The sequence below is a fragment of the Anthonomus grandis genome, chromosome 13 (genome assembly GCF_022605725.1).
Source record: "Anthonomus grandis grandis chromosome 13, icAntGran1.3, whole genome shotgun sequence".
Taxonomy (NCBI): domain Eukaryota; kingdom Metazoa; phylum Arthropoda; class Insecta; order Coleoptera; family Curculionidae; genus Anthonomus; species Anthonomus grandis.
Window position 1 is genome coordinate 7,168,372 of NC_065558.1, and position 14,527 is coordinate 7,182,898.

Genomic DNA, 14,527 nt, shown 5'->3' on the forward strand with positions numbered 1-14,527 from the left:
AAATATTAAAGAAGAAATTTTTTTAGTAAGCAATCATAATTAAATCCAAAAATAAAAAGAAAAGCTTAAACAAAACGTGAGGAAAACGAAGAAAACAGATCGGAAAAACGATTCATTTCATCCTAATTTTCTTTTTCCGCTGCTTCATTTGTGGAATTTTGATTTTTTCTGTACTTAATACTGAGCATTTTTTTTCAATAGCAATAGGTCTTAATTCAACTCAGGACCTAAATAACTCAAGTCTGTTGAATTCATTCAACTCGACTCATAGAGAGCAATTGCTCCTAATTCAATTACCTGGAAGAATATTTCGAATCCTTCTAGATCTTCTATGTTTTTCAATTCAACTTCCAGATCTTGCAGGTATATGAATTGGTTCAATAAACTCATAAAAAGTAGTAGGTTTTAATTCAAGTGCCTGTAAGCATATCTTAATTTCTTCCAGATACTTCAATTCATTCAACCGATTCATAAAGAGAAATAGACCCTAATTAAACTGCTTTGAAGAATATTTCGGTTCCTTCTAGGTTTTTCAATTTAACTTTCAGGTCTTGCATGTATAAGAATTGATTCAATAAAGTCATAGAAAGTAGTAGGTTTTAATTCAAGTGCCTGTAAGAATATCTTAATTTCTTCCAGGTACTTCAATTCATTCAACCGACTCATAAAGTGCAATAAACCCTAATTCAATTGCTTTGAAGAATATTTTGGTTTCTTTTAGGTCTTCTATGTTTTTCAATTCAAATTCCAGATCTTGCAGGTATATTAGTTGATTCAATAAACTCATTAATTTTTTTTAATAGCAATAGCTCTTCATTCAACTCAGGACCTAAATGACTCAAGTCTGTTGAATTCATTCAACTGACTCATAGAGAGCAATTGCTCCTAATTCAATTACCTGGAAGAATATTTCGGTTCCTTCTAGGTCTTCTATGTTTTTCGATTCAACTTCCAGATCTTGCAAGTATATTAATTAATTCAATAAACTCATAAAAAGTAGCAGGTTTTAATTCAAGCGCCTGTAAGAATATTTTAATTTTTCCAGGTATATTCACAAAACATTCAACAGGCTTATAGAAAACAATAGCTCCTAACTCAACTGCCTGGAAGAAACTAAGACTGACCAGAACTAAATATTGAGTTCGTTGACGATCAGTTATCACTTTTAAAACAAGATTGGCATTTGTTGTGTAGAGAAAAAAATTCTTTTAAGAAAACATCTTTCTTAGTAACTATTTACTCCACTTTTAAAAAGGACTTAAAATCAAACATTTAAGTTTGAGTAGCTTATGGGAGATTAGACTAGGACTAGAAGTATAAAAAATTAATTTTAAACAGCTATTTTGGACCTTCTGAGCCCTTTTTTGGCCAATAAAATCCAAACAGAGGCTGTAGACTGGACTGAAAAAATGCGAGGGCATCAGCGATTCACATAAAATTGACTTTATTTTACTACCAAGTTATTTGTTTTTTAAAGGGCACCTTTTCGTCTAGAAACACTCGCGAATCCAATCATCCTCAATGGTAATAATAGTAAGTAAGATACTCTTTGCCGAACATCATAAAGAACCAATTTTGATGCATTTTTTGAACTCAGAATTTATATTATCTATTGTCTCATTGTATTCAGATCTGTCAAAGGCATAAAAATGATATTTGCAAAACTCTATACTAAAGGTTCCAGAATACTATGGTGGAATACCCTGTTCAACTGGACGTTGCCGTGAAGAGCTGTTACAGCAATCTACCCTACTGTGTTCTGCCAAAACTTCCAACAAAGTTCCTATCCATACCAAAACAACCGTTCTCTCAGTCAAAATTCCTGATTCGCAAAATCAAAATCAACAGTTTGTTTGCGTAGGACCATCATAAATCCATATTAAAGTTCTCGTTGAGGAGGAGGGGGTTTTGTTTACCTACTCTCGATTCCAGTGACCCAGTTTCTCTCCTTTCTCCACCTTCGGGGTTTGTCCCGCTACCTTTTGCGTGCCGACGCCGTCATGTGCGATCAATGGCGCCTAACGACGCTCGTCCGTCGCGACGCCATCCCTTTCCCCTTCGGCTCTTTCGAGGTTTTAAAGGGTTGTTTGTTTGAGGGAGCTTGTACAATTTTTGTCTTGTACAATTCTTTTCTAATATTATTCTTTTCTAATTCATTTCATTATTTTAGGGTTTGTTTTGTTTTGCATCATTTATTTATTTATTTGTTGTGCTGTGATTAGTAGATACGTCTTTAACAGAATATATATATGAACAAATTGTGGTAAAAAATAATAATAATTAGCTCATTTAAATTAAAAAACGGTCCTATTATATGGAAGTTATATATTACTTTTTAAGCTTTAGTAAAATATTCGCTGTGAGAATTTACCTACATATTTTATTCCAGAGGTTTCCTTTATTAAATTATCATTATCAATTAAAAAATGCGATAAAATTGGGCTATTTGTCCCTGTGATAAAAAAATGCAACGTAATTTCTTTTTTTTTTACATTTAACTCATGTACATTCAACCAATTTTTTACCCTGTTTATAACTAATAATTTAGCTCTTTTTCCTTATCTTTGTATTCCTGTAATATATATATTTTTTTTACTTCCTAGATTTTTTAAATCATAAATTATTAAATGTGCATGAAGGTGGGATGAAATTATTTTTATTCTTATTTTTCACATCCGTTTATTTTTTTTTATAATTCACTTGCCTTTATTTATATTTTCTTATCATTTTTATGTCATATACTGTTTTCTTGCTCTTATTACTATTAATTGTTAATTTTCTTCCAAGCATTTGTTAAAGTAGATTTGTGAATTTCATGCCTTAAATATATAATTCTACTCCTCTAACTACTTTCATTTATTCTTTATTTCCTATCAATTTTTTAACGTTTTTAAATTATATCACTACTATAAAGTTTCTCGTTTTTTATCATTCATTTAATTTTGTTTCCTTGTTTTTGTATTCCTGTATATATATATATTTTACTACAAATACTATACTAAGAATACAATTTTTTACTTATATATACATGAATTAAAGTCGCCTTTAGTTAATTTTTTTTACTTCATACTTTTTATTGCTAATTAATTTTTTTTCGGGCACCCTGTAAATTTTTCAAAAATTGCTCAAGCACGTGTTGCATTATTTTAATCAAGGATTTTGTGTACGATTTTTCAAAAGTTTCACTTATTTGATTTTTGAGTTATGAGCTCGTTGGTAACATTTTTGGAAAAACTTCTTCCAGGCATTACTTATAATCGTTGTCTGTTTTTTTTCTTTTTTTAATTAATTAAATATATTTTTTTTACTGTTTTTCCTTCAAAAAATTTCAGAAGAAACAGTATAAAAAAATTTACAAGAAAAATAAAAAGAACACAGAAAAATGCTTGGAATAATATTCTGAAATTACCTTTAGGGTGCCTGGAATTAAGAGCTACTTCTGCTCAGTCAAAAAGTCTTCCACTCAATTAGATTACCGTCTTAAAAGTATTTAAAGGATTATTCCAGGCTCTCAAATTAATCCCAAATGCCTGGAAAACACTTGGAAGTACTTATTACACTATTCCAGAAACTGAAATGCCTGGAATAATATTCTGAAATTACCTTTAGGGTGCCTGGAATTAGGAACTACTTCTGCTCAGTCAAAAAGTCTTTCACTCAATTAGATTACCGTCTTAAGAGTATTTAAAGGATTATTCCAGGCTCTCAAATTAATCCCAAATGCCTGGAAGACACCTGGGAGTACTTAGAAGACTATTCCAGAAACTGAAATGCTTGGAATAATATTCTGAAATTACCTTTAAGGTGCCTGAGATTAAGACCTACTTCCATTCAGTCGAAGTGTTTCAATCAATTAGATTACCCTCTTAAGAGTACTTAAAGGATTATTCCAGGCTCTCAAATTAATCCCAAATACTTAAGAGTACTTTTAAGACTATTCCAAAAACTGAAATGCCTGGAATAATATTCTGAAATTACCTTTAAGGTGCCTGGAATTAAGAACTACTTCTGCTCAGTCAAAAAGTCTTTTATCAGACTTTTGCTTTTTTAGATTATCTTTTTAAGAATATTTAAAGGATTATTCCAGGCTCTCAAATTAATCCCAAATTTCTGAAAAACACTTGGAAGTACTTAAAAGACTATTCTAGAAACTGAAATGCCTAAAATAATATTCTGAAATTGTCTTTAGTGTGCCTGGAATTAAGAACTACTTCTGCTCAGTCAAAAAATCTTTCACTCAATTCGATTACCTTCTTAAGAGTATTTAAAGGATTATTCCAGGCTCCCAAATTAATCCCAAATGCCTGGAAGACACTTGGGAGTATTTAGAAGACTATTCGAGAAACTGGCATGCCTGGAATAATATTCTTAAATTGCCTTTAGGGTGCCTGGAATTAACAACTACTTTTGCTCAGTCAAAAAGTCTTCCACTCAGATTAGCTTGAAATATCTTAAAGAAACGTAAAAAATTTTACCAGACACTCGAATAATTAAAAAAAATGAAAAATTGTAAAGTATTATAAATTATGATAATTTACATAATTGTATAGTATAAGATTTTATAAAAAGAAGAAAATAATAAAAAAAAAAACATATTTAAACTGCCTGGACGAAATCAGAAAGGAAAATAGAATTTGGGAGTAAGTTGCTTAAAATATTTAGAGAACTATTTAAGAAACACAAAATGACCAAGTAAAAATATAAAATAATGCCAAAAAACCCTACTAGACACTAGACAAAGAGTGTAATTATAATAAAAAAGTAAATACGAGTAATATATCAGAAGAAAGAAACAGGCATAAATTAAATTAATTGTAAAAAAAATATATTTTTTTAATTTAATTAAAATTTACTAAGAAATTAACAGGGGAAATGGAGATTAAAATAGAGTAAGAAAATAAGAATTATTACGTCGCAAAATGTGAAAATCTAAAAACTACAAATTGGATGCTGTATAAAATAATGCAAAACTAAAAAAAGGGAATTAAAAAAATATATATTTCTAAATAAAAATTAAATAAATTAAATATTGTTCTAATTCCTTAGCTTGATCATTTCAACTGCCTGGAAAAAACTAAAAAATCGGGACGATCGGACTTCTAAGGCTTGTTCCCTTGAAAAATCCAGATTATTTTCTGGAAAAAAACCCCATGACTAAACTTCATGCCAACCTTCTCTGGTACATAACAAGAAATAAGGAAGCGAGATCTGGTGTCAAGAGAGCCATTTTCCAATGCTGAAAACTCGCTTCCAGAAATCTGGCACAGAAACGAAGAGAATCCTCAAACAAGTCATAAAACGTAAAAGTGTCTTTCTCCATTTTTTTCCTCACTCGCTCATTAAGAAACATACTTTTTCTGGTGTAATGATTATAATTTTAGATTAAGTTGGCAGGATGAGTGTGTGTGTGTGTGTGACTCGTAGCCGGGAGGCCCGGAAACAAAAGCCAAAAATATATTATTTTTGTCTAAATTATGGGTGCGAAACAATATAATACATCACATAATCGGGGTATTTTTAAAGTCACTGAACTAATTTCGAATAAAATCGCGTGGTGACGTACCTAGCTGACGTCAGTTAACGGGTGTCAAAATTCACCGTTTTTTTTTTTTTTGTTTGATGTTTTGACGAGTGGAACTTAAGCGCCATCTGCAAAGGGTGATTTTTTCGGACTTTAAGAAAGTCGATGATGGCCAATGTACTACGATGTTGTTGAAGCATAGACACTTGGATTGACTCAAATTGGAAGCATTCGACTTATGATTATATTATAGAATATTAAGAACTATGTTGTGAAAAAAGAAAATAATTTAAAGGATTTTTTTTGTAAAATTCCTAAAAATTCTTAATGTTTTACAATATCTACATGCATGCACTAAAATATGCGCACATAAAAAAAATTAAAGAAAACGGAGGAAAATTATTAAAGGAACAAGAAAGAAAGAAACAACACGTCATGACATATTTGTTATAGCAATATTTTTGTTTACTTTTTTGAATTATTTTATTTACTTTATTTTATTGCAGTATTTTTTTTAAATATATTTGATTTTATTCATTATATGGATAATTCATTAATTGCGATGTAAACTTACTAAATTAAATTTTGTTAATACGGACTGCAAATTGTTTTCAAAGATCAACAATTTAATTACAGTTTTATTGCTAAATATAAAAAATTTTATTTACTCTAAAATACATGTTCAATTTAATTTTAATATTACAATTTTTATAATTTTTTTACTTGTGATTAATAATTAATGAGGTGAACGAATGCTTCAATTCTGCCAAGAACAAAATCTCACTATCGCAAATACATTATTTGCACATCATAAAAGACGCCTATACACATGGACATCATCAGGAGATAGATATAGAAATCAAATTGACTACATTATGGTCAGATCTCGCTGGAAATCCTCCGTCGTTAACTGCAAGACGTACCCTGGAGCTGTCTGTGGTTTAGATCATAATTTATTACTAATGAAGTTCAGGCTCCGTCTAAAAAGAATATACCACCAACGCAACAGGATCAACATGACGGAAACAGCCAAACGGCAATAACAAATTGGAGGCCGAAAAACATGACATAATGAATAAACCAGACCCAGACCAAGAATGGGAAGCATTAAGAAATGTTATTAAGACGACAGCAGATCACCTTCAACTAACACATAACCCGATAAATCGGCCAAACAAACCCTGGATCACACAAGCGACCATAGAAACAATTAACAAACGAAAAGAAATGAAAAGGAAGGGCACCCTAACGAGAGAAGACTGCGACCTGTACAAGAGTTTAAATAAAAAGATACAGAGACAATGCAGACAGGATAAAAACAACTACATTAAGAAAATATGCAGGGATATAGAGGAACATCAACTCACCCATGACACCAGAGACTTGTATCAAAAAGTAAGGGAAATAACACGCAAATTCAAACCAAAGACTTTCACAATTGAAGACAAGGACGGAAAGATAGTATGGGAAGATGAAAAAGTGATCGAACGATGGAGACAATATTGTGAGGAATTATACACCAAAGAAACCAAAATAGTGATCGAACAACAGAAAGAAAACACACAATTTGAAATGGAGCCCAATATTCTTATGTCTGAAATTAAAGAATCTATAAAAAACCTAAAGCTAAACAAATCCCCAGGAACAGACGGAGTTCGTGCTGAGCTCATCCTATCACCGAGACTCTTCAATACCTACGGTGAATTCATAATGAGACGAGCCCTGGAAAATTTTGAAGGAGGTGTGTCAATCAATGGTAGAAAGATATGTAATCTCAGATACGCGGACGACACTACCCTAATAACAAGAGATGAAGATGAGATGGTTACACTTATTGATCAGGTCGCTAATGAAAGCCGAGCTCTAGGCCTCGAAATAAATCTAGACAAGACCAAGTTAATGGTCATTGACAAGAGTAACACCATACAGTTAAGAAATCTGCAAAATAGAATTGCAGTAGTAGATGAATTCATGTACTTAGGGTCCCTAATAAACAGCAAGGGAGGGTGTGAAACAGAAATAAGAAGGCGGACAGCATTAGCGAGGACAGCAATGTGAAACTTATCATAACCAGAAATACGAAAAGAGCCCTGGTAAACACCCTAGGGTTTTCGATATTTTTGTATAGTTCCGAATCCTGGACAATAAAGACGAGCGACAGACACCGAATAGATGCTTTTGAAATGTGGTGCTGGCGGAGGATGCTTCGCATACCCTGGACTGCACACCGGACTAATGTGTCGATATTAAACGAATTAGGAATCACCGATTGATTGTCCTCCAGCCGCATTCTGGGTTACTTCGGACACATCACCAGGAGAGACCAAGACAATCTAGAAAAACTTATCGTGCAGGGCAAAGTAGAAGGCAAAAGATTAAGAGGAAGATCCCCATCACGGTGGATAGACCAAATTAAAGAAATTACAGGGCAAGCCTTGCAGACAAATATAAGAGTAGCAGAAGATCGACAACAATGGAGACAATCGACCCATCAGTGTTCATAGACATGACGTCAGGAATGAAGATATGACTAAGAAGAAGAATAATTCATGTTTTTTTAGTAATTAAATTTTTTTTACAGTCTTTATTTACTTATTTTTTTAAAGGTTTAATTGTATGAATAATTTAGATAATACTGCTGTAATATTTTTGTTATTTAATATATTATTAATTTTTTTCCTGTTAGTACGAAATAAAAAAACAGCCTAATTTTTCCAATTAATTAGATTAATAGTTTTTTTCTTCTTTTTCCTTTTTTCTTACACAATTTGCAGAAACTTCATGTTTTTTATTAATAAAAAAAATCTTCTTAACCTTTTTTAAATAATTTTATTTTTTTCCATGCCCTAGTTAGAAATTGCATAAAAAATATTTTTTTCATTTTTTAACACAAATTTTTTATAATTTCTTTTTTCCTATTTTCGTTTTTTTGTGAAGTCCATTTTAAAATTTTTTTTTTAAACTATTTTCACAAAAAATTTAATAAAACGCAAAAGAAAAAAAATCCAAAATTAAATCACAAAAAAAATTTACAAAAAAAAGTGTAACAGTATTTAATATTACTGTTGTTTTCTAATGTTTATAAAATTTAATCACATTCTTTTTGCTTAATATAATTGTTTATTCAATCTAAAATAAGTGTTTAACCTAATTTTCTTGATTTTTATTTTAATTTTATTAATATAATTTTCATACTTTTTGCTTGTTATAGGTATATATATTTTAAATATTTTTTTCAGGTTTAATTTTTTTTTTTTTGAGATTCATTTATATGAATAAATTATACTATACAGATAGAATGTTTTTCTTATTAATTTATCCTAATTATAAGTTTTTCTTCTTTTATTCCTTGCTTTTTACTTGTAAGGATCAAAAAAATCAAGTTTTTATATTTTTTTATATATTTATCAGATTTTTCTTCTTTTTATTATTTTTTTTCATAATTTGCGGAAATGTCAGGTTTCATTTTTTTTATTGATCAAAAAAATTCTTATTATTTTTCAGAGCAAATTTTTTATCATTGTAATTATTTGTTTTTTTCTATTTTTGTATTTAAAACTCTCTTTATAAAAATTTAAATCAAATAAAATTGCAAAAAAATTATTCTAAATGAAAAAATAAAATTATACATATGAAGTATAATATAATTATATATATAAAAATTAAATCCTGTGATAGTTTTAACGTGTTTAAAAGGCTCTTGAGAAAATTTGTTCTAGAAATTTAGTATTTGTCTTTTTTATCTTTATTTTGTGTTATGAATTTTATATTCTGTGTTATATCATTATACGGTTTAAATTATTTTATGTCATTTTAAGTTTTATTTATTATTTATTTTACCTTAATTTTATTATGTGTTTAAAATTGTATTTCAACTCATGTTTTATTATTTATTTACGTTTAGCTTAAGATTTCATTTGTATAGTTTTATTTTTATTGTATATGTTTTCTTTTTCTTACCTTTTTTTTATTTTCCCACCCATATTATTATGTGAATGCATAATCTTAAACAAATTTATTTGCCAACAATACTCGTACCTTATACCAGCACTATTATTGTAATATTATCCTTATTTTTTGGTGTTTAATTTTAGTTTATTAGTTTTTAATATTATGTTAAATGCCCTACTATGTATTTTATTTTTATATAGCAGATTTTGCTAAATAAAGAAAGATTATAAAAAAAAAACAAAAAACTTTAAGAAATATTGTTATTGTAAATATATTTCATTAAAATATTATTCATTGTACGGATATTTGTTTAATTGCAATTTAGAATTATTCATATGTTGTTTATTTTAAATTTTTATTTTTATTTATATTTTATTATTATAATTTTTATACCTTTGCTTGTGATTAGTAATATACATTTTACATACGTTTTTATTTAAATTTATATATGTATAAGGAATTTAATGGTGTATTTATGTTATTAGTTTATTTTAACTATTGTTTTTCACTTTAGTACTCATTTTCAAAAGACAAAACATTTTTTTCCTATTTATTAGCTTTTTTTTCTTTTTATTATTTATTTTATATTTAATTTACGGACAATTCAAGAAGACAAAAAATCTTTTTTATATAATTATTATTAAATTTTTTCCAGGTATTACTTAGGGGTTGTATAAAAAAGTATTTTTTTACGCAAATTTGATTTTGTTTTTTTCTTATAGCCTAGTTTTTCTTTTAGTTATAATTTTATTCTTAATTTTTTTTTGTATTTAAAACTTTTTTTATAACAATTTAAATAAAAAACAAAGGAAAAGCAAATTAACTCGGAAAATTCAATAACAAAAAAAGTAATATAAACGAGAAAAGTCAGAGAGTCAAAAAAGGAAAAACTATTAGAAACGTTTTTTACTAGAGCAGAAAAAAGAGAAAACTGTAAAGAAAAAATAATAATAAAAGAACATTAGGCAGCAACACAAATAACAAAATATATTACACTGTACTACACTGTACAATATATTACACTGTACTGCTACTGTCAAGAAATGTACTAAACATGATTCCTTGAATAATTAAAATATAAAAATGCACAATTAATACACAACAATTTAATAAACAAATAAAAAAATACAATATTTATCGCTATTAGAAATGTTTTAAAATTTTTAAGAAATTTTTTTACAAATTTGCTATAAATAATACCTGGAAGAATTTAACAAAAATCATACAGAAAAGACAACTAAAATTTCTGTAATAATTACATGTAGCTTAACAAAATAACAGGAAACTTAGAAGAGAGATTTTGAAAATTAATTTCGACAAATATTTAAAAATAAAAGAAAGATGAAAGAATGAAAAAATAAGAAAAAGGATAAAACAAGAGTCTGCTGTATGGCAATAAAAAAAAATTAGGTAAGTTGTACACACAGTTAACCCTGAAGTAGACACCTTCTTTATTTTAAGGGAACATTATAATATATTTTATTACTGACTCAAGTAATTTTAAAAACTATAAGTAAGGGATCCATCGAATTTTTCAAAATTTCTCTGCTGGTGAACAAGGTGGTCAAACTTGAATATTTTTGACAAGTATATTCGCATATAAATAGATAGTTTATGATTTAACAAACAGTCAAATTAGAGTATAGTTTTCACTCTTCAAACCCCTAAAATTAAACCGATTTATAGCAGAAAAAGAGGCGATTTCAAATGCTTATATATCTCGGAAACTAGTACAATAAACTTATAAAAATTAGTTTAAATTACCTTCGTCCGCATATGTTTCCGATCCGTACCCGTCCTGCAACCCGTTGGCCCACGTACCCTGGTACTTCGCCATCGATGTATTTGATTGTCTGACCCCATAGCGGCCCTTGAAGCCCTGCGTCCATTCACCCCTGTAGATCCATCTGCCTCTCGTTTCCACCCCTAGACCGTGTCTTTTCCCGTTCTGCCATTGGCCCTCGAAGCAGCTACCACTGAAAAAACAAAGTAAAGATCAATACTCAATACTCAAATATTTATTTCTATAGACTCATACAAATAAGTATCGGATAATGTCAAAAAATAAAACTATAAGGCCTAAACATACAATTTTTAAAAGGCTTTAAGAAAAAACAATAAAAAATCTACAATTAACTAAAGACTAAGAATGTAAGAAAACTACAGCTTTTAACAAATAAACAAATACGAATTATGGAAGTATGAGACTGCAGTTTAAATATTCTGTTACCGTATAAAAGGAATTTTTAATTAAAATTCTTTTCAATGAAGCCTTGAAAGTATTAACCTTCTCAATTTTTTTAAATTTCAATGGGAAGATTATTGTATAATTTAAATAGGCTGTTTGCCACTTTATGTTTGAGTAAATCCAAATTTAAGTTAACCCTGAGTTCATAGTGGGTACCTCTAGACAAAGAATAGTCAGACAGGTTACGCTTTATATACATCATCGAGTTGAAAATAAATAGGCAAGGAAATGGCATAATTTTCAAGTCTGGAAAGAGTGTTCTGGATCAAACATGTAACGAAGTTACAAGATTTTGTCTTTATATAATAGTAATAAGGGTAAGCCCAGGCAGTCTTTTATAAGACAACCATTTTTATAAGCTTGGAAGACGGTAGTATTTTATGTTGATTAATTATTAGAATATTTATATTGATTCCGTTCCGCTTTATGAACTTTTAAAACTGTGGTTTGGACACTATGGACACTATAGCCGCGTTTATTAAGTATTACTTGTCTTCTCAAGGTGGTGAAAGACAAGTGATAACCGAGTCCATGATAATATAATTATTATCCGTATAGCAACAGAGCAGAGGTAAATGTTGACTGATTGATTGAGATTGCTTCGCTTGATTGGTGTTGAGTTTCCGGCTTTGCTTAACGAATATCATCCGTAACCGCTTGTACAAAAAAAAATCATAACCCCGTCCCTTAAATCATACTATTTTGAGTCATTAATAGAGTGCTGAATTTTCCGGTACATTTTCCCAAATAACTGCCTGTGCTTAATCATAGAAATTGGTAATGGGGATTATTAGATTGTAAGGACACATTTGTTCATTTAGTTTTAAGCAACGAAACCTGTTACTTATTAGTATTTGCAATAATAAAGATTAAGAGCAATAAGATCTTATTATAACCGGAGAGTCTACTTTCAATCTCTACCTGGTTCCTCCACTGTCTAAAGGCTTACCCGAGAGGCTAGAGGGGACTCTAAGCTCCTTTAATTACTTAGAGTGGCGCCCGGGGCATTTTGTCAACTTTTTCTCCTAGAACTGTAAAGAAATAGTGAGGGGGGTTGACGGATACCCTGCGACGTCAAAGGTTAGAGGGTGGACATACGGTAAGTACGTAAGTACCCCCGCTACAAACAATAGGTTAGTTTTTTTATTCTTATCATGAGGGTGAAATGCTCGATATTATTTTATAAGTCAGTACCTTAGAACATTGAATACACATTCGATGTTCTAAGCTCAAGACCGACGTCAAAAAATTACTCGTTTTTTTAGTTCTGCTCAGATCCTCTTATAACCCGGTATTTTTGTGATGTACTTGATGAGAACAAACCGCTGGTACAGTTAGTTCGAATTCGAAAAAAAAAAAATTCTGAAAAAATCGATACGTATACCCGAAAAATGGAAAAACCCAAACTTTGAAGGCCGATATCTCGGCTTCTATGGGCACTATCATGAAAATTTCAACGGCTTTGTCTTAGTTTTGTCCTCCTGAATACAACACGATGATCCGCAAGGTCGTAGCTTCTATAATAGCCGAGATATAGCATTTTTGATGGCCATTTTTGGGCTCAAAACAGACGTCAAAAAATTGCTCATTTTTTCAGTTCTGCTCGGATTCTCTTATAACTCGGTGTTTTTGTGATGTACTTGATGAGAACAAACCGCTGGAATAGTTAATTCGAATTCGAAAAAAAAATTATTTCTGAAAAAATCGATACGGGGGGTATGCTCGAAAAATGAAAAAACCCAAACTTTGAAAGAAGATATCTCGGCTTCTATCGGCACTATTATAAAAATTCCAACGGTTTTGTCTTAGTTTTCTCCTTTTGAATACAACGCAATTTTCCGCAAGGTTGTAGCTTCTATATTAGCCGAGATATGGCATTTTTCATGTCCATTTTTAGGCTCAAAACCGACGCCAAAAAATTACTCGTTTTTTCAGTTCTGCTCGGATTCTCTTATAACTCGGTATTTTTGTGATGTACTTGATCAGAACAAACCGCTGGTATAGTTAGTTCGAATTCGAAAAAAACAAATTTCTGAAAAAAACGATACGGGGGCGTATGCTCGAAAAATAAAAAAACCCAAATTTTGAAGGCCGATATCTCGGCTTCTATGGGAGCTATCGGGAAAATTCCAACGGTTTTGTTTAATTTTTCTCCTTCTGAATACAACGCAATCTTCCGCAAGGTTGTAGCTTCTATAATAACCAAGATATGGCATTTTTGATGCCCATTTTTGGGCTGAAAACCGACGTCAAAAAGTTACTCGTTCTTTCAGTTCTGCTCAAATCCTCTTATAACCCAGTATTTTTATGATGTACTTGATGAGAACAAACCTCTGGTATAGTTCGAATTCGAAAAAAAAAATTCTGAAAATATCGATACGTATACCCGAAAAATAAAAAAAAACCCAAACTTTGAAGGACGATATCTCGAGTTTTCTCCTTCTGAATACAACGAGATCTTCCGCAAGATCACAGCTCCTATAATAGCCGAGATATGATATTTTTGATGCTCAAAACCTTAGATAATTGAATACACCAATTCAATCAATGTTCTAAGGTCAGTACTAAAAGTTTTATTGGTGATAATGAAATTCTTTGCTCCCTTATCAGACGTTGTTTAGTTTTTAGTGACTCCAACTCTCTTGTGGTTTTCATACATAAAAGGAGTGATCAGCATTTGATATTCTAATTATCAGGGAAATATGTCTTTTAACGATATTTTTAAAAATCTTTGAAAAGTCGATTGTGGAAAAGTAAATTTTTGATTCAGAAGGGGTCGCTCCACTCAGAATGCAGTTTCGTCCCTA

The 14,527-nt window shown here is 30.1% G+C and overlaps 1 protein-coding gene across 1 annotated transcript in view; it reads right to left on the reverse strand.

Annotated features, from left to right (window-relative positions):
• LOC126743660 (junctophilin-1) overlaps positions 1-14,527 on the reverse strand; it is a 72,229-nt gene that overhangs the window by 37,866 nt on the left and 19,836 nt on the right. The window contains exon 2 of the mRNA XM_050450863.1: positions 11,237-11,448. Coding sequence (XP_050306820.1) covers positions 11,237-11,448 — 212 coding nt within the window. The remainder of the gene's footprint in view (positions 1-11,236; positions 11,449-14,527) is intronic.